This window comes from Ochotona princeps, chromosome 8 (genome assembly GCF_030435755.1).
Source record: "Ochotona princeps isolate mOchPri1 chromosome 8, mOchPri1.hap1, whole genome shotgun sequence".
NCBI lineage: Eukaryota > Metazoa > Chordata > Mammalia > Lagomorpha > Ochotonidae > Ochotona > Ochotona princeps.
Window position 1 is genome coordinate 77,182,496 of NC_080839.1, and position 21,581 is coordinate 77,204,076.

A 21,581-nucleotide genomic window follows, 5' to 3' on the forward strand; every position below is an offset into this window, starting at 1 on the left:
TTATATGTATGGAGGTTTCATTCTACTTGAGTAAATATCTAAGGGGATATTAGTGAACCTCAATAAGCATGCGCTTAATTTTATGAGAAATTCCAACTTTCCAAAATGGCTGTGCCATTTTCATCCCCACTCCTGGTGTGGCCTATTTTTTGATTTTTTGGGTTTTGAGCCTTACTAGTTGGTGTGCAATGATGCCTCACTGTGGTTTTATCTGCATTTCCCTACTATCAATGTTAGCAACTTCTGTGTGTCATCCATACATCTTCTTGAGTCTATTCAAATCCACTTGACAAAACTGAATTCTCACTGTATGAGGATTCTTTACATCTTCTTAATACAAATTTCGTATCAGACATGTGACTTGCACAGTCTCTCTCCACTCAGCCTGCGCGGCTTCTCTTTCTCATGTGTCTCATGAGGAGCAAAAGTTTCCTATATCTCACCAAGTCCAGGTTATCGATTTACTTTGGTTGATAATGCTTTGGTGTCAAAACTGCTGCCTAAGCCAGAAGTTTGCAGGAACTTTCTGTGTACACTGCTTAATTTTCTTCCATGTTCTCAACATCTTCAGTGACAAATGAAAGCCATCATTAGCCTCTGAGAGTTCAGTTTTAGTTTCAGCTGCTGGTTATTAGTGATTTCCCCTAATCTCACACACAGTTAAGCGATGCTTAACTACACAAAACTGTCTCAATGGTTTTTTTTTTTTTTAAAGATTTATTGCATTTTTATTACAAAGTCAGATATACTGAGAGGAGGAGAGAGAGAGAGGAAATGGAGCTGCCGGGATTAGAACCAGCAGCCATATGGGATCAAGGCGAGGACCTTAGCCACTAGGCCACGCTGCCGAGCCCCAGTCTCAATGGTTTTTATCCACAGCATGGAAGATGTCCAGAGAGAAAAATGAGAGACTGGTGGTGAAATGGGGGGGCAAGGTGAAGCAGTAGGTGGGTGCATCTGGTGGGGGCTGCCCTTCAGGGCCAGCAGTGCCTCCTTCTGAGCCTGTGTATCAGTCTGCAGCAGGCTTCCTTGATAACTAGACTCACTCGCTTTGGTCACTATATTCTCCCGTACTTTAGAAAAGTCAGTAAGTTAGTAAAGCTCGTTACTGTTTACTAGCTAGAAGTCAGTAGTCAATGTGTTCCTGAATGCAACACTGCAAACTGAAATGGGTCTCCAATTGCCACGCTCTAGGTGTAGGTGCTGCCCAAGTTGGCTAAGGAGTGCCCTGTGCCACTGATGCCCGGGGAATGAGGGCCTTTAGGGGTCAGGACCAACCCCAGCTGACTCTCCAAGCTGACCCAAGACAGCAGCACCAATGCTCTTTGTACCCATTCGGAGCCTCTGACTGCAGGGCCTCTCTGACGTGGTAGAGGCAGGACCCATCTATCTCCTGAGCACTTTAGACACCATTGCAGGGAACCCGTCCCCTTTCCTCTTGCCCCATGGCCAGACTACTCTCCCCTGAGTGTCAGCGTCCCCATTCACAAACTCTGAGAATTAGAAGAAAAATAATCTAGTTATACTGCGGGAAGTCGATAATTGGATGTTAATTACCAGATAAATAAGTATTATTATTATTCCTGTTTTACTGATAAGGAAATTGGAGCTCAACAAATTATCATTTCAACTAATTTGAGAAGTCTTAATTTTTCCTCCTCAAAGGATATAAAATTACTTACAAATTATTACTAAATTAATAAATTCACATAAAATACAAAGTTGTTAACTTTTTTGGTCAAAGCTGTGTAAGGACTCAAAGGTCTAAGAATAAAATTGTTTTAAAGAGAAATCAATGGACATATATTCTGTATTATGCAAGATAAGATGTTTAAAAACTTCAAGTCAGGGCCTGTCGTGGTAGCCTAGTGGCTAAAGTCCTCCCCTTGTACGCACCAGGAAACCATATGGGTGTTGGTTCATGTATTGGCAGCCCTACTTTTCATCCAGCTCCCTACTTGTGGTCTGGGAAAGCAGTAGAGGACGGCCCAAAGCCTTGTGATCCTGCACCTGCGTGGGAGACCTGGAAGAAGCTCCTGGCTGTTGGCTTCGGATCGCCTCAGCTATGGCCATTGTGGCCACTTGGAAAGTGAGTCAGTGGATCAAAAATCTTCCTCTCTGTTTTTCCTTTTCTCTGTATATCTGACTTCCCAATAAAAATAAAATAAATCTTTAAAAAAATTTCAAGTCAACTCAATTTCAGTCCACTAGGCTAAGAGATGACACTGCACAGCTAAGAAACAGGATTCAAGCCCAGCACTGTCCCTGAAGCCATGGTCTTTCCACGCCACTGCAAGGGACTCGCATGACAGTCAGAGGAAGTTGGTGGGACCAGCTGCAACCAAATAGACTTACTTATCTGCTTTCCTCTGTTTCAACACCTTTGTTTCATGACCTTTGTTGGGGGGGAGGGTAGGAAACATTCTAACATTTCAATGACATATATTCCAAAGACCACATATGTGACATTTGTATAATGGGAAATGACCAAATAACTCAGTGGAAGGGGACGGGGAGGAGTATCAGAAATGCAGACAGAACTTAGTTCCAGGTGGGACCTGGACTGGACTCTGGAACAGGATACTGGCCGAATACAAACCAAATGTAGATGCTGCTTAACAGCTAATACTAACATAGAAAAGAAAAACTGCATCAGAATTAGAATGTAGGGCTGATATTTATAGGAAAACAATGCCATAACGGTAGTGAGTCTGTACTGATGCAATTTCAGCTTTCCAGTGTGAAGGGAACAAAGACACACAGGGGACGCAGCTAGACGTAGCAGAGTTAACGTACTTTGCCCTTGTTTCTTCCCGTTTTTGTTTTTTCTCGTCAACAGCTTTCTTCATAACTTGGTACCACTTTCTGAAATCAAACCATGGCTTATCTGAAAGAAATGAAATCTGTGATTATTAGCCAATAAACCACAAAAAATACACACGGTTTGTCTGAATTTTCATTCATTAACAATGCTAATGCTTCCAAAACAGTTCTTGGAGATTATGGGTGGAGCCACTGTCGCCTTACTCTGGACTCTCCCAAGCACCTGTCACACTCCCTTGTCTAAGTTTCCTACTTACACTGTGGCCCCACCTAGTTACAATGAAGTCATCTTTTTAATCTAGGAATATGTTTCTCCTACACTTTGATTATCTCCTTAAGAAGAAACACAAATTTTGTCAATGTACAATCATGCCTCATTCCCCAACGCTCAGTATACGTGGCCTCACCCATGGTGGTATGCCAATATGTCTGGCAAATATGTGAATTAAGGAGATACTAATTAATACATGTGATGTGTAAGATGGTACTCTAATAGCTGACTCCATTCTTCCAGTTTCATCAGCTCCTGTTCCTGTGCATTTTGGTCCTAACTCAAAGATGAGAGATGAGCAAGAAAGCGTATTATGTTATGCTGGAGTTGGTGTGCATGTGTGCAAGACAGAGGTTAGAGACAACAGAACTGAGTGCAGCCAAGTGCAAAGTGAATCACTCTCCATTATAATCTCACACAGTCTCCTTCAATGCCTAACTAACAATGTTTTCAAGTGGTCAACATAATCACCTAACCCAGATTCAGGCCTATGGAGCAGCGCCCCCAGGAGAGAGGAACCTACCAAATAATGAGGAGGACAGATGAAAACGGCAAGAACAGCAGCTCAAGGCTCTTCAGTCTGACCAAACCTCAACTTCTCTAAGGCTGACTCTCCCTGGGGGCTGGGGACCGGGGCTGGGGGCAGAGAATGGGGACAATGCCTGCCCTGCCGACAGCACGGCTGTACTTGGCAGACTCTGCTCAGCAGGCTGATGACCCTTCAGCATTAGGGAGGATGGAGGGCATCTAGCTGGCCCTCCCACAGAGGCCACCAGGAGCAATCTGTTCAGAGAAGCATTGCGTTTTGCAGGCATTGCAAAGAACAAACAAACTGATCATTACCATTAAACCCAATGCACATAAAATCCTAATGAAGAAACTGGAATTGAATGTAAGAATTCATTTATTTGCCACACTTTACCTGCTCCTAGGCCAGTTACTATTTCAGGCACCAGGGACACATTTGAAAGAAAGCAAGAGACACAGAGCTGGGCCTCCTCAGTGGCTCAGACAGAGCAGAGGACAGCATATGCAAATGTACATGGAGGCTGCGGCACTACATCAGAGCCTCCAGAGGACACCTGGTACAATGGTAGAGGATGGAGGACAGAACAAATTGATCAACTACCCCAGCCAATCATTGGCAGTGAAGATCTGGGCAGATGGGGACACTAAGGTGGACTATAGCTGCCAGTGGTTTCGGGAGAGATCTTATCATGATTGGAGTGGTGGGATCGCCAGCAATTCAGGACTGTTGAACTATCAAAACCTCTCAAGAAATTCATGGTGTTGTAAATTTCTATTTTTCTTCCTGTTGTTGATTTTGTATTGTGGCTTTTCATTTAAGAGGGATGTGTGGTGACTGTGTAATGGAGACTATTATGTCCAGATGTGAGGATGCAGTGCAGCGTGCATCTCTATTCCAGATCAAAGATGGACTACTAATGAAACTATTAGCTGTATCTTGACAATGGGAGGCTGGACTCTGCCACTGTCCATGCAATGATGAACATGTGACTGTTTATGAAGAGCTATGCTATAGTAATAATATAGGGGAATTCGTTGGGGAGTAGGGGTCTGGGGAAAGAAAAATAAATAGGTAAATAAATAAACTAATTAAAAAAGAAAAAAGAAAGTAAGACACAGCCTTTCCCTCTAGTCCCTCCCACCCGTCACTGGCCAGGTACGTGTGGTACCTCAGGGTTCTTCTAAGCACTTGGTAAATACCAGCAGTCTCCCGGTACAGTTACACCAAGGCCACTGCTTACAAATCAACGTACTAGACATCCAGTAGATGTCTGGACAGGAGTAATGGTGGCTGGAGATGTTCGTTCCGATTTAGGAAGGAGAAGCAAAGCAGCAAGGGGCATTTCAGAGAGGGGGACCAGCAGGAGAGAGTGCTGGAGCATCACGACAGACAGGATGATCACCAAGCTGTCATCAATATCACACGTTCAAGGTCTAGTGCAGTCTGGTTTATGCAGCAGTCAAGAATGAAAAGCAAGCTTGTCTTCACACAGTTGGGAGACTTCAAAGTGCCCCAGTAGTTTCTCCAGAAAAGCAAGGACATGACCCCGGCACAAGGCAGGCCCATGCTCGTGTGTGTGGACATGCATGTTTGCAGCGTCTCCCTACACTTACTGTATCCTTCATAATCACTTTGAATCTGATTGACAAAACAGTAAGTACCTTGGTGGTCTTCATTGTAGTCTTCAGCAAGATCAGACAAAGACCTGAAGATAACAAGAGGTACATCAATCTGTTTGGAAATCATGAATTAGGGTAGTTAAAATTTGAGTTATTCTGCAAGACAAGTATAGATAGTACCCGAAACTGATGTCAAATTTTAAAGAAGAAATTGCTGAAACAGGAAAGAAAAGATCGTAACATCATCATTCCTCTTTGGTGATATCAGGGAGGGGTAGCGCTTTGATTCCCTTTTTTTTTCTATGACCCTTGAGAAATACTTGGTGCTTGAAGTCTACAGGCATGTAATATAAAGTGCTAAATGAATTTACAGCAATATTTGATAGCTCAGAAATCAGTGAAGCAGTGAGAAATACTGCTACCTAAGGAATAAAATAGGATCAAACAACTCATGAGCTGAGTCAACAATTATGCAAGAAGGAATTGTTGCCACACAGGCCTGGTCAATGTCCTGTGACTATGGACTGGCTCCACATTCTAATGGGACAACAGATGCTTTCCATTGGTCTAAATCATTGGGTAAAAGCAACAGTTTTCCTTTTTTTTAAATTAAAAGTTAAGATCAGCACAGAAAAGTATTACCTGTTATAAATTTAGTACTTACCATTCTACATTGTCATCCAACAAAAAGAGCAACTTCAATACCACTACAATGACAGCCATAGCTTGCACGTCATATCTCACGGTTTTTGCCATTTTAGCAATAGGATCAAATGTCAAAAAATCCACTTCTCCTATGCCAGTCACCTTTACCACTTGACAGGTTAAACCATGCATTTCATCTGTTAAAGAACCAAACAGTAAAATGACTTAAAAACCTTTGGCTACTTAGATCACACTAATGTGCACACCGTAACTTTTTTCCTGAACCACGACACGACACGACACTATACTGTTCTATACTATACTATACTATACTATAGAAAGTGGAAACATACATTTGTGAATAAAATAAACCTCCAAATGATGTCTTCTCAGGAAAACTCATGGTACGATATTGGCAAAGCACACTTTTTCTGATTTTGACTTCAAAAAACCTGCATTTAACATGCCATGCCTCAGTCCCTAACCGAGAGCCACGAGTGTCAGGGTCCCCTTGCCTGACACTGGCTTTCCTGGAAGCACTACCTTGCTGGCATCCTGGCCAGCGGCCTGAGGGGGAAATGCTTTCCTGAGGAAACGCCATGCTCAGACTGCAAAAGTGCCAGGGGCCTTGGAACTGGGAGTCTCGGCTTGGACTTAGGCTTCCCAGTCAGTAGCTTTGTGATGCTGGATTCTAGTCACTTAACAGTCCCATCATTTGTAAAATCCCTGAGCACTCACCTAAGTATTGAAGGTGTACCATATCCTATTCTAGTTATCTCTAGTTAATTCCAAGAATACCAGCCATTGCTTACTAATGAACTCAACACGGTGCATGTGCTTAGTCCCCAGGCCCTATCAATTCCATCCCCTCCACGGAGCAGGGAGCACAGTGGTCAGAGGAGACTCAGAGGAGCTGACATCACAGCTCAGCAAGTTAAGCCCCAGCTGGGAATGCCTGCAGCCCTTCCTGGACTGGCTACTCTGCTTCCAACCCGATTCCCTGCTAATGCACCTGCGAAGCACCCTCATGGAGGCTCTAGATGGAAGCCGGGCTCGCGGCTGCAGCCTGACATGGCCCTGGTGGCTCTGACCACTGCGGAGTGAACCTGTGAGTGGGAGATGCCTTTCTTTCATCTCTCAACTCTCTCTCACCCCTGCTCCTCTCCCACCGCATGTGTGTATGTCTGTGTTGTGTCACTTTGACTTTCAAATACACAAATGATTAAAAAAAAAAATAGGAGGGCCTGGCGGCGTGGCCTAGCGGTTAAAGTCCTCGCCTTGAACGCCCCGGGATCCCATATGGGTGCTGGTTCTAATCCCGGCAGCTCCACTTCCCATCCAGCTCCCTGCTTGTGGCCTGGGAAAGCAGTTGAGGACGGCCCAAAGCTTTGGGACCCTGCACCCGCGTGGGAGACCCGGAGGAGGTTCCTGGTTCCCGGCTTCGGATCGGCGCTCACCAGCCGTTGCGGCTCACTTGGGGAGCGGATCATCGGACGAAAGATCTTCCTCTCTGTCTCTCCTCCTCTCTATATCTGACTTTGTAATAAAAAATCAATAAATCTTTAAAAAAAATAAATCTTAAAAAAAATAAAACAAACAAACAAACAAACAAAACCCAAGCTCTCCTATGTCTACCTGCACCTGCTGACAGCAGGCATTTCTGCTGGCTTGGACTCACTCCTTGGCAAACATTTACTGAGCAGCTCCCCAGCTCTGGGTGCTGCGGGTACAGACAGCAGAACGCCACACAAGTGCTGCCCTAGCAGCACACCCACCAGCAAGATGACAGAGCAGACTGGCCTGGCCTGTGCTGGGGTGACAGACATCCTCGTGGCATCCCCACACAGAGCCAAGGCCCCAGGACAAGCCTTGCCACGAAGCCGAGGACTGCGCTCAAGGAGATGTCAATGGCCCAACTGCATGCGAACCGGCAGGCAGAACCTTCCTAAAGGGGGTCTGTGACAGTTTTCACTTCTGATCCAGGTCAGGCTCCACCCAACACACGGACAGCAGGAGATGCAAAGTAACTCCATGCAACCAGCATTTATCAAGTGCCAACTGTCTGACAATGGAGGAAACCACAAAACATAAACTGTAAAATATATTAATCAAAATTTCCTCTTATGGGGCAGCCATGATAGCCTAGTGGTTAAAGTCCTCGCCCTGCAACTACCTATGGGCACCAGTTCATGTCCTGGAGACCCCAGTTCTCATCCAGCTTCCTGTTGGTGGCCTGGGAAAGCAGACAAGGATGGCCCAAAGCCTTAGGACCCTGCACCTGCATGGGAGACCTGGAAGAAGCTCCTGGTTCCTAGCTTCAGACTGATCAGCTCTGGCCGTTGTGGCCACTTGGGGAGCGAATCATCGGATGGAAGATCTTCCTTTCTGTCTCTCCTCCTCTCTATATATCTGACTTTACAATAAAAATAAATAAATCGTTAGAAAAATTTTTCCTCTTTTTTGTACTTGGTCAGTCATGATAGTCCTTTTTCAGGTAATTTAAAAATCAAAATTATATTATTATTATGAAGAATGACATTTCCGGAAAAGTTTCTCCTTTGTTTTGAAATAACTACTTTGTAAGTCCTCTTATACCACAGACACAGAGCAACAAAGAGCAAATGGGAGAAATCAGGGCCCAGGGGGCTGAGAGAGCTGGGGTCCCAGAGGGGCCCAACACAGCAAGGACCCTGGACCGGGAGCAGGACTGGATCTCAAACACCCTGCTCCCACTGCTCGGGGACCAGTGGCTTGCAAGACTCAATCCTAAGAGGAAAGATAGATCACACCTTAATTGGCAAGTCTAGTTTGTTAAAAAAAATAAAATTTATTCCATTCCCCTACATACAAACTTAATATAGGACATTTGTAAGACACATAAAGGTAGAAAAAGGAAAAATATCATGTATTACCATAACTTAGAAACAGTCACTTTAGCATTAGATAAGATTTTTATGAATATTTTCTTTTTATGTAGCTATGGTAATGCTATGATTTTATAATATGCTTGTTTCATATTTCACAAGCATTTTCCATGTTATTATGAATTCTTCATAATTACTGTTTTAACAGTTACATAACACTCTACTAATATACATATTACTGCTTTGCAGAGTTACTGTCTTTCTGTCAGAAATTTGTTTCTGATTTTCCCAGTGCTACAAATACAGAGACCAATAATATTTACATATACATTTCAAATGATTTTTACTTCACACATTGTAAGAAGTGACAGTTCTCCACACTGGTTTTTTATAATACTGTCTCCAAAACGTCTCACAACAAATATAGGGTCTTCCATATTACAACAGATTTAATTCTACTCATTACCCTTACATGGAAGTGGGCAAGAAAGACTCAGTAATGTCATGACATATTTTGCTACACAGTCTAGAAAATGACATCACGCCTGCCTCATAGCACATCCGCTTGCTATTAGCCATCAACCACACCGTGGCGATACCTGGCACCCCTTCCACAACTTGGCACTCTTTCTCTGTTCAAGATTTTGGAACAGATGATAGAACACAGAGCATCCCACACTTGAAAGAACCATCAAAATTGCACATTTAAAAAATATCTAAAACAGTTGATTCTGGTCTAATCAATGCATCAAAACATGGAAATATTTTCCAAATTTTGGAATCTTAGTGACTTCTAGAACCTCAAAAGTCATACACTTTTTTTCTAAATGATTTGAAAATTCTATTACTGTTGTATTTAAAAAATTATTTGAGAATTATATTTGATATTTCTACTTATGTTACTATACATTTCTGTTTGTTGCTACAGTTACTGTATATATAATTTTGTATACTGCTTTTTCCACACGAGTTTGTCTTTCCTCTGCTGTTAAAATGCATTCAATCATGTTTTTGGTATTGCTTAAATAATGATACAGTCATACCTTGCTTGTGTTTTCACCTAAGAATAAAAGTCCTGAATTTCTCACCTTTCTAGTCCAGCAAGAAATTCAGGACCGGATTCCATCGGCAGATTCCATCGGCGTTACCTGTGCCCTGACGCAGCGTGCGCAAGGCATCGGGAGGCCGACCCACGCTGCCACCGTGGAACGCTCCACCAGGCCTTCCTGACCAGGCCTTCCTCTCCGCTGGCTTCAGGGATCGGAAAGGCGGTGGATGCCACCACAGCAACAGCGTGGGCAGGTTAGCACCTGGGAGTTGCTTTCTCTCCAAATCCACTGTATAGTAAAATATTGCAAATCAAGAAGCCCTGCTCCGTTTAGGGTGGGGCGGGGAGGTCCCCGGCAGCACCTGCTGAGCTATCTGCCACTCTCTTCGCCCTCAGCACATTTGCTACAAAAACCAAATCACCTTCTCAAGCAAACAGCTCCTGCTCACTAAAGACTTCCGTTTCTGAACATCACCTCAATTGCTTCAAGAAAGAGCTTGGAAATGAAGCTTCAGGTGGCTCCCGGTCGCGGTGCGCGCTGCCAGGCTGCTGCCAGGCTGCGGCCCACCGCGGTCCTAGCGGCTAGCGCGTCTCCACCGCACTGTACACTCACCGGGAAGGTTGACTTCCATCAAGTATTTCATACACAAGATGTTGGGGTGGAGGAAGCAGTCTTCAGTAATGTCTGGAAAACGAGGCAAATCTAAAAATATGGCCATTTCGATCATTTTTTGATAAATATCTTCATAGTCAGGCCAGGACTGAAAGAAAAGATGAAATCAGGGCAATGATTCAGGCAACCTAAGTTATTTTTAAATATTTTCTCTCATTTTACAAATAATATATATTCAACCTGTAATGTAGGAAAAATATGAAGTGGGGAGAAGTCTATATGTCCTGACTATAATAACTTAGCCAACCTAAGCTGTAACAATACTCAGTTCAAAAACGACTACAATTTTATTTGACTCAGAAAGTTTACTGGCCTCACCCATGAGACAGAACAGTCTCATCATTTCTTACAAGAATCTGGAGGAAGGGAAGAGGCTGAGACGCTTCGACCATCATCACAGCTGCTCCCCTGCCCAGGTTCTCCTTCCTCCCGCCACCCCCGCTGCCCGGTGCCCGGTCATGACCTGCGGGGCACGGCGCACAACAGCACATGTATTACTGTGACAGACAATGTCAGGCTTTCAACCCGGCTACTGAAAATCTGCTTCTCATAAAGGATGTAAGGCTTTTTTTTTTAAAAAAAGATTTATTTATTTTTATTGCAAAGTCAGATATATACAAAGAGGAGGAGAGACAGAAATATCTTCCGTCCGATGATTCTCTCCCCACGTGGCCACAATGGCCGGTGCTGCGCCAATCTGAAGCCAGGAGCCCAGATCCTCTTCAGAGTCCCCATGCAGGTGCAGGGTCCCACGGCTTTGGGCCGTCCTTGACTGCTCTCCCAGGCCACAAGCAGGGAGCTGGATGGGAAGCGGGGCTGCCGGGATTAGAACCGGTGCCCATATGGGATCCTGGGGCGTTCAAGGCAAGGACTTTAGCCACTAGGCCACGGTGCCGGGCCCAAGGATGTAAGACTCTTAAAAACCTGTTATTACTGAAAAAAATATATATATACATACACACACACACACATATATATACAATTACATACATACATATACATACACAATTAATTTACTGAGATTGCTTTTGTGTGTGTGTCTTTACATATACTATTTATATTTCTGTAATTTATAGGCATTTCTAATACTATTTGCATTTTGGCCTCATCTATTCATCCACTCAGGTTGAGAACCTATTTTCTGCAACTTCGGGAAAACGTAAAGATGAATAAGACAAACCCCTGAAGGAGCTCACAGCCTAGAAGGATGTTGACATGAGGTGTACAAAAGCAACTGTAGCCTATTAGGCCCCATAGGGAAGATATGCACAAAAGCCCAGCATTTTGAGAAAACGACCATTCCTGGTACTTTGGGATTCATTTAAAACTGGCCTTAAAAACATGTTGTAGATCCACAGGGCAGTCCATGCAAGTTGAGCACATGCACATTCTGCAACCAAGCTGTTTAATCCCACCTACATAAATTAAACAGAAATGTGTACGCCTGTCTATACATACCAGACACATCCTAAAAGGTTCATAATAATGTTACTTATATAAGCATCAAGATGGAAGCTACCAGAACATCAATCAAAGATAAGGCACAGCTACAGAATTTTCCATACTGTCACAATGGAACGCCAGGCAGCAATGAATGCACCGATTTCAGTGAGTAAGCCACATGTGATAGTATGAGTGAATCCTTGAAACAGAACCTTCCAACCGACTGCAGCCCAGAACATTTCTGTGCAAAAACAGGACAATGTGCCAGGTTGGTCCTAATCTGTACTGCCCCAAGTCAGGATAGCACTTACGCCAAGGGTGGGGGAGATGAGAGGGGCCAGCAACACTTCTCGGCACACAGCTGTGAGAATCCATCCTGCTGTATATACTACAATATGTGCACTTTTCCTGAACTGTCATTTGCCTACATGAGAGGTTAAAGAAAAAGGAAATAGTGGACAGAGAATCGCAGCAAAGCACACTGCTTTGTGTAACAGAGCTGCTCCGGGGGAAACAGGGTTACAGGCGCAAGCAGAGCCGGGACAGCCTTAAGCAGTGCGTGGTCCAACCCTACAAACTTCCTGGCAGGAAGATGACCGGTCCTTCTTGGAAACTTCCAGTAGCAGGAATCCAACACCTTCCCAGAAGGCAGGCATCCTATTCTTAAGGCATCTACTTGTTAGAAAGCTCTTCCTTAGCCTATGCTGAAGCCTGTCTTCCAACGCACAGGCACGGAAGTCTGCGTTCCTTAGGAGAATGCTGCTTCCCAATCCCGTCTGCCCGTCTTACAACATGTGAGGCCATCGGGGAACTGGTCAACGCAGCTCACATACAACAGCAAGGCACAGGAAATGCTTCCCAAAGGCACAGGGACGGAGCACACATGCACATCTTTTCTAATGGTGACACTCAGTAACCCAACTTGAACAAGGAAATGCTGGCCTAATATATACACTTAAAAATGAAACGCTAAGTTTTCAGTGACTTCTAGAAAGAAAAAAGTCTTCCTTCTCCTCTTTTTTTATTTAAAGAGTTACTGATTTTTATTGGAAGGACAGATCAGGTTTTATGGAGCAGACAGAGAGAAAGATCTTCCATCTGCTAGTTCTCTCCCCAAATGGGCACATCAGCAGGAGCTGAGCTGATCTGAAGCCAGGAACTTCTTTCCGGGTCTCCCACACGGGTGCAGGGTCCCAAGGCTTTGTGCCACAAGCAAGGAGCTGGATGGGAAGTGGAGCAGCCGGGACATGAAGCGGTATCCATATGGGATCCCAGTGCTTGCAAGGTGAGGATTTAGCCATTGAGCCATTGTGTGGGGCCTCATCTTTCTCCTTTATAGAATAATTTCATTTAGAACTGTGCTTCGGGCCTGGCACAATAGCGGTAAAGTCCTCGCCTTGCACGCACTGGGATCCCATATGGGCGCTGGCTCTAATCCTGGCAGCTCCACTTCCCATCCAGCTCCCTGCTTGTGGCCTGGGAGAGCAGTCAAGGATGGCCCAAAGCCGTGGGACCCTGCACCCATGTGGGAGACCCAGAAAGAAGTTCCTGGCTCCTGGCTTCAGATCGGCGCAGCACTGGCTGTTGTGGTCACTTGGGGAGAGAATCATCGGGCGGGAGATCTTTCTTATTTTATCTTCCAATAAAATAAATAAATCTTCAAAAAAATGTGAAAAAAAAATGAACTCTGCTTCGTTCTACCTGAAATTTGACTTTCCAAGTTAGGATGATTTTCACACTTCTGACAACATTTCTGGCAACCCTAGTATTTTAAATAATGCAGGTAGGAGATGTAAGCGTTTGTATCCCTAAGGAAAATGCTAGAGTACAGAACGTTTCCCTTAGAACAGCACTTAGTAAAAGGTAGCACTGCATTTATTGTTTTAGTCTGTCTGCATTTGGAGAGTCAACCAATTGATGAAAGAGTGCTCTCTCCCTCCCTCTCTTTTCCTCTGTCACTCTGTCTTCCAAAGAAATAAAATAAATCTTGAAAAAAAAAAAAGAGGAAATGTGCTCATTTGTAGAACACATCCAATGAGTCTCATGGTAACTGCTAGGTGTCCGTCATATTGGCCCTCAATTTCCCTAGGTGTGTGGAATCTCTGAGGCAGGAAGCAGAATAAGAGGCTTCAAGCCTGTCTGAAACATGACATATTTACTGAGGAATAACAGCACTTCTACATTAGCCTTTTGCTTACCGGCTAGCAAGTTTAACCCTGCCTGCAGCCTTTTGTGGAACAAGGTGACACAATCAAGGAAAGACTGAGGCACATCAGAGAGAATCAACTGTACCTGCAAGGTGCTTATTAAGGCGCACCTTCTGGCCTGCAGCAGCCTTCCTCAGCTGGTCAACACTGGCCCCAGGACCTGCAGACGGACGTCTGACAATCCAGAGGCAGATGCCAAGGCTGGGAGTCCCTCAACAGGACAGGCCAGCTGTGGGGAGTGGAAAACAGAAGGCGCTGGTCATTTCTGCCCATGATTTTCCTCACAGACTGCAGGAAGGCTTCCGAGGCCTTTACTGCAGGGCAGGGAATGGCAGGTGCACACACACATTCCAGGGATGGTCAGAATATTGTTGGGGGGCAGGGGCTGGGTACAGAAGCCATCAGCTCCTCATGCAGTCTGCCAGGAATTCTAGAAGGGAGGAGTGGGAACCCGAGGGACTGCCAATACCTGTTATCATAATGCTCAGCTTAATTTCCCTCGGGTGGATTTTAAACTGTCAGGTTATTATTCTAACAAAGATTGCACAAACAATCCCAAGGGGTATGTGAGGCTCCCCCAGGCAGAGGGTGAAGAGATCCGGGGTAAAGTTGGGAGACCCAGGACGTACGAAGACTCAATCCAGAAGACCTCTGTCTGGAGGCACCGAGAGCTGATGACAGCTCCGGAGGAGTTGCTTTCTTTCCTCAACGAAAAGGGACCCAGTTTCACAAAGGGCGTGAGACAGCTCCTGGGCAAAATGACTCACCCTGGCAAGGTGCCACCCAGTGGGTTTGGCTGAAGCAGCATTACATCTTTTCTTTTTACTCATTCAGAGAGAAGATGAGAATGTTGTTTATCAACATTCAAAATACTGGAGACGGATGTGCTCAGGGAGAATTTCCAGTTTCCTCTTTATCCCTTCTTCCCGAGCTAATGAGTGATGACGAAATGACGATCTGGATGGGCTTTAAGGGCGCTGCCAAGAGCGCGGCAGAGTAACAGGTAGGCTGCACACTGCCTACTTACAAACTGGTCCGGGGGATTTAAAATATACAAAGAAACCCATGGCAGAAAAGCAGCAGCCGTCCTGAAGCCGCTGGCTGAACAAATGGCACCCAGAGAGACACGCGTCCAGGTCCGACACGGGTTGGTTATTTGGAAGGCTGTGAGGAGACTAGGTTTTCTTTTATTCTACCAGATGAACTGAAAGGGTTCTGCTGGAAGTAACTGGTGCTCCCACTCAGCACCCCACTCCAGAGACCCAGAGGCAAGCAAAGCAGCGAGAAGGGTACAGCTGGGAGGAGGAGAAGCGTGTTGATAAATGCCAACAGCAGCCCTGAGTCTGCGAGCCACCCCCCTCCCCCGTTCTGCTCCTGGTTCAGGTACTGGCAGAAGGACAGGAACTGTGCTGGCCTGCTTGGATGAGGAAAGCAGATGGCTCGGGACGCTGCATTTGGGCTTCCACCCCCTCTGCTGAGGCTGCCCTGTGGCCGATTTGTTGCTATCGGGACAGGGGGGCCCTCTTAAATCCTACCTAACACAACAACTCGGGGAAGGACGCAGTAGACATCGGAGGAGGATTTGTGTGGCATCTTCCTTTTCTCAGGGTTTGTTTTTAAGGTGTGCTCTACTTTCTGGAATAACAAAAATAAAACCAAACCAAACACAGAAGAGAAACAGTCCCCAGCAGCCCACACACACAAAACTCCACCGGCATTATCTTCACGGCCATCTCGGAGCACAATTGTACCTTTTGTCATTTCTGGTAGACGTACAGCTGCTGCAGAAGCCAAGACTTAGCAAAGAAAGCAAAGGCATGGCAGGGGGAAGAAAATGCTGCCTTTGTTCACAAAAAGCCGTTTCCATTTAAAAGTTTCAACATACTATAGAATAGTGAATGCACTTTTGTGAGCAAACACAAAACACACAATGAAGAAAAGCTGCCTGTCGATTAAACAGTCATTGGAAGACATCCCAAACCTCCCCACTTTTCTTGAAAAAAGAGGGGGAGGAGGGAGAGCCTGGCGACTAACATCACTGTGTTCAGCTTGGAGGGATATTAAATATGGCACACGGGGCTTCTGGAGTGATACAGGTCCACTTAATTATGATAGAAAGAACTCACAAGTTTAATATTTTTCAAAAGACTTTAAATTGTCCCAGCATGCATTAAAAATGGAGCGCTTGGGAAAGCATTTTATTGAATGTCACAAATATTCCAGGGAGTTTATTTTCCTTCATGAAGCAATGCTTGGAGACAGGTAAGGACAAGCTAGAGTTTCTGTTACACAACAGCAGGCTCCTGTGATCAACCAGATTACAATACCTGTCAGAAGCCAACTTCCTGCTCAGCTGGTGGAAAGGGGAGCAGCGCCTCACCCGTACTCACTCTTATTGTTGTTGTGAAGCAGAGACTCGGCTGAGAAAAAGCTAATGCTACATGCACCTGTTAATCCAAACCTATTACAAGACTGTGCATTACAAAGGAAAATTAGCAATAAAACTATCCGAAGCAACAACACAGGAGTGTCATGCATTCTTTATGCCTTAAGACTCGTCAAACAGTCCACCTTGTATCTTCACTCTGCCAGAATCATCTAAAAGGCTGTTAGTCTGCCACATAGCGACAACACTTTTCTCAATATTCCAGGTCTCCGGGAAGTCTGTGGTGACTTGTCACATTCTGGGAACCACAGTGCTGGCGCAGAGGACGACTGGGGCCTTTTCAGAAACACATAGCTGGCCTGCTCACACAGACACAAGGCTGCTTGCAGCCTCACACTGCACAGGGGTCAGGGACTTGTTCTGCTCCAGGGTCAGAGCTGGGAAAAGGCTCCCTTAAATCCTGTGTGTTCCCACAATGCTCTGCTGATAGTTGTGAGACAGCGTCACAGTCTGCTGAAGGAGATGCACAGAATTTCCATCTGACCTGGGAAGGTGACTGTCCCAGCGGCAGCTCACCCTCCTCCCACACGGTATAAAAGCAAGCGCCTGTTCTTGTCTGGGAAGTGCAGGGGAGGGAGCTGTGGGCTGAGCATGCTGGGCTGGGGTCCTGGGCGCGGCATCAAACTGAACCACAGATAAGCCACCTGAAATCATGGTCTTCCCTTAGCAAATTAAGGTGCATGCTTCTCTTAAAAGAAGTATCAGTGTAGTCTCACAGATGTATTTTCTAAATCAAGTAATTCATTGCGGGGATCAGTATTCTGATGGAAAGCACACGTTAACTGGTAGGATTATTACACAAGGAGGCTCATGAGTGAAATGGACACATGCACAACTCTCATTTTTAAATGTCCTTGGTTATAAGCTGAAGCTATATCCCTTATACATTTCTCATTAAAATTCAAAAGAATGCTTTAAAACAAACAAATATCATTATTTAACAGCTGCCCAATATATAACAAATACATCAGAAAAAGTCTGGAATTTTTCTTCTTTTGTGGAAAAAGTCTTAGCAGATCAATTTGACAACTCAGGAAAATATTTTAAAATATTGTTTCATAATAATGCATTTCAATCATTTATTCAGCAAATACCAACCAAGCCCTTACTATGTATATAAAATTACATGAAGTCATGGATTATAAAATAAAAGCAATAAACTGGCTGCTACTCCCAGTAAGCGTACACGTCTTGGTCAGGAGTGGAGACCCACAGCCACAGCCATATGTGACGTAACGCTTTCCACTCCTCTCGTTCTGTTTCTATTTAGACAACATCCTCTACTTGTCTTCCAAACTTTGAAAACCACAAAGGAATACACTGACGTATTTGTAAACTATGAAGCATGACAACAAAGCGAACACCCATGAGCACCCTCCCCAACTTAGGAACCAGCTACCACAGCACTGCGGATCTGTCGGAGCAGCCGTCTCCTCCCTAGCCCTTTGCCCACCTCCACCGGTAGGGAATCTTGCTCACCACCAATGACATCCAACAAGACAGAGTGCTATGAGTCCCACCTTCACACTCGGTGTTGTTTAGACTCCACAATGCTGTCTGTACCTGCAGTGCATTCTTTCTCATATGGTTAATAAATCATTCCATGAATATACCACAGGTCGCCTAGGTTCCACTTCACAGGCATGTATCTCAAAGTAACAAAGGTTACTTTGTTTGGGGTAAGCAGCTCAGGCTGATACACCTGCCAGTGCAGATGACAGCAAAGTCCAGGGAATGGCCCAGTAGGGATTCAAGGGGTCTCCTTGAACTGTACCTGCCAGTGCATGTGAGAGCTGGGACTGGGGGTGAGCTGGGTAAGGCCATTGAGCCCACCTGTCTTTGCAGGATCTGGGTCTAAGGGCCACCCTGAGAGGGGTTCTGGAGAGGCACCCTGATCAGATACATAAAGAAGATAGGGCAGGTAGCAGTCCAGACAAGGCTACAGCACCCAACAAAGAGCATGAGAACTGGGGCTGAGGGCAGGCCAGTTAGGGTGACGAACAGGATCCCCGATTTCAGGGAATATTTCAGAGACATGTAGTTCAACCATAGAGCACATGCTATAAGACTGGGCACTGCTGACCGTGGAGCAAAGATGCACATGAAAGGCAGGACAACCAGATCCTCCAATCCTCAAGTATCTCTTTAAAGGGTAGAAAGGATAGCAAGTGGCAAACACTTTCGGCCACGTTCTATGGAAAGCTTCCAGCCCAGTGGACAATCTGAAGCAGACACAGACAACCAACAGGCCTTATAATTTACACAGAGAAAATAAGGAACAGCTCCTGTGAGGACAGACAGAAATGCTACATCTGATACTATGACCACTCAAGTCATACTGCCAGATCATTCTTTGCCCCCATGGAGGCCCCTGAGGCAGCATCAACAGTCCAGCTCTATCCCCCAGCACCAATGCAGTCTGAGAACAAAGAACGGTGCACCTTCCTCATCCCCTAGTTGTGGATACATCTCTCTCAGCACCATCCCATCCCCCCATCTCTACCTATTGCCCACAAGGGGCTACAATCACCATCCTCTCACCTTAAATATTAAACAACTGACATTTAAAAATCAAATTAAAAAACTGAATTCTTGCTCAATAGTATAAATAGGAAAAAAAAAAAGACATTCCAAATGTCTTACCATAAAAATGATAGGTAAAATGAAATAATGGCTACATTAGTTCAAATTAATCATTCCACACATATACACATATCAGAACATATATTTCATAGCTGTATATAATTATGGCTTATAACTGAAAAAAACATCAATAAAGAAAAAAATCAAGAAAAGGGATTAAACTAGGACAAGCAATTTATATAAAGAAAACCATGGTCTTCCAACAAGACCCATCTGGGGGAAAAACTGATTTTCAGATTATTGACAACATTCTTGAAGAGATTACAATATACTTTTTAAAACTAAAGCTTGGGGACCGTTGCGGTAGACTAGTGGCTAAAGTCCTCACCCTGCAACCAATGGGATCCCATATGGGCACTGGTTCATATCCTGGCTACTCCACTTCCCACCCAGCTCCCTGCTTGTGGTCTGGGAAAGCAGTCGAGGATGACCCAAAGCTTTGGGACCCTGAACACATATGGGAGACCCAGAAGAAGCTCCTGGCTCCTGGCTTAGGATCAACTGAGCTCTGGCTGCTGCGGCCACTAGAGGAGTGAACCAGCAGACGGAAGACTCTTCTCTCTTCATTCCCTTTTCTGTGTCTGACTTTCCAATAAAAAATAAACTGAACCAGAAAAAAAAAACCTCTAAAGGTTGGGGCCCAGTGAATGGCTCAATTTGCTAATCCTCCCCTTGTAAGTGCTGAAATTCTATATGAGTACAAGTTTGTCTTGCGGCTGCTCCATTTCCTATCCAGCTCCTGCTTGTGGACTGGGAAAGCAATAGAGGATGGCACAAAGCCTTGAGGTCCTGTACTCGTGTGGGAGACCCAGAAGAGGCTCCTGGCTCCTGGTTTTAGATCAGCTCAGCTCCAGCTGTTGTGGCCATTTGAGGAGCAAAAAATCATTTCTAATAAAAATAAATAAATCTTGGAAAAAAATGAAGAATGAGATTCTTTAAAGTATTCGAGATAGAATTCCTTAGGTAATAGGTAAATCCTCCCTAAAAAGCATCTGAGTACTGATTCCTTCAAAATGCCTAAAAGTCTGGAACACCTCTGTTTCTGTCTATTATGGATTTACTACTATGGGAACTGATCTCCCACCACAAACCACAGAGAATTACAAAAAGTAGGTGAAAGAACAGCTTTGGGCATTGGACAACAGGCAGCACAGGACTGTAATCTGAGAGAGGCCAAAGGCTGCCCGAAGGTAGGCTCCAGACAGGGTCCCCATCGCCGCTCCCCCAGCTGGCTTTCAGCTCCCTTCCAGCACTACCAGAACAGCTCTCTCACAGGTTATCCTGACAATGCAGCTGATTCCGGCTTAGGAAACCTAACGTTCCGTATCAGTCTCTCACAGGACCCACACACTAACTCAGCGCAAAGTACTGCTGATACCAATGCTCGCGGCACACTGCCTGCTCATCCAACTGCACTGCTAGGCACCCATTTCTTTCTAGTTTAATACTTCAAAATTAGTATTTTATTGGAATATGATGTAATAAACTCCTACATGGCTAACTTTAAAAGTTGACAGAAAACAAATGGAGTTAAAAGAAAAGTCTGATATTCCTGGGCCTGTGGACACACTAAGGTAGACTTGGTCAGTCAACAGAACTTGGAAGAATTTTCTCAACTCTGGAGCAATGAAGCAGCAATGTCTCAACACTATCAAAACCACTCAAGTAACATCCCCGGAACACTCTTTCCCAAATTAGGATCTCTAAGATGACAGCAAATGACCGTCCACATCCCTGGGTGCTGATGTAGCCTGCCAGCAAAGAGTGGCTCCCTCCCATTGCTCCCTGCCCACACAGGAGGGAAAAAAATAAATGGAAAACATTTGTCCTACCCATTTTCCTCTCCATCTCAACCCTCCCCATCCTAATGGGAGACCCACATGGGTGTGCATCCCTCTCCACTACGTAAATAATATCAAAAATAAAAAATTTAAAAGGGAACAAAAACAAAACAGAAAGACAACTTTGATGCAAAAAACTTTAGAAATCCATGTACACCTCTGTCACAGCACAAATTTTCCACAAACTTTTTGAAGACTCCATTGTTACATCCTCATGGAGCCTATGTTTTTAAGATTAATTTTATTCTTATTTGGAAGGCAGAGTTACAGAGAGAAAAGGAGAAGGAGAGATCTACTGTGAACTCAGGCTCTCCTTTGCTGCCTTCCTAGACCACTAGCAGGAAGCTGGCCTGGAAGTGGAGCCGCCAGGACTTGAACCAACACACATACGGGATGGCCCTTAGCCTGCTATGCCACAGTGCCGGTGCCATCACAGAACCTGTTTGGGTGTCTTGAACAAGCAGGGTAATGAGAAGGGCAGAGTAGCAGCCAAAGAAACTAAAGGTCTAACACACTGTAGCTCAGGTTT

At 44.8% G+C, this 21,581-nt stretch overlaps 1 protein-coding gene across 1 annotated transcript in view; it reads right to left on the reverse strand.

Moving 5' to 3' along the window:
- The window catches only part of TAF1B (TATA-box binding protein associated factor, RNA polymerase I subunit B), a 66,498-nt gene that overhangs the window by 7,739 nt on the left and 37,178 nt on the right, over positions 1–21,581 (reverse strand). Inside the window, exons 9-12 of the mRNA XM_058668288.1 lie at positions 10,413–10,560; positions 5,907–6,084; positions 5,285–5,328; positions 2,797–2,887 (exon numbers count right to left, since the gene is read on the reverse strand). Of these exons, the coding sequence (XP_058524271.1) occupies positions 2,797–2,887; positions 5,285–5,328; positions 5,907–6,084; positions 10,413–10,560 (461 nt within the window). The remainder of the gene's footprint in view (positions 1–2,796; positions 2,888–5,284; positions 5,329–5,906; positions 6,085–10,412; positions 10,561–21,581) is intronic.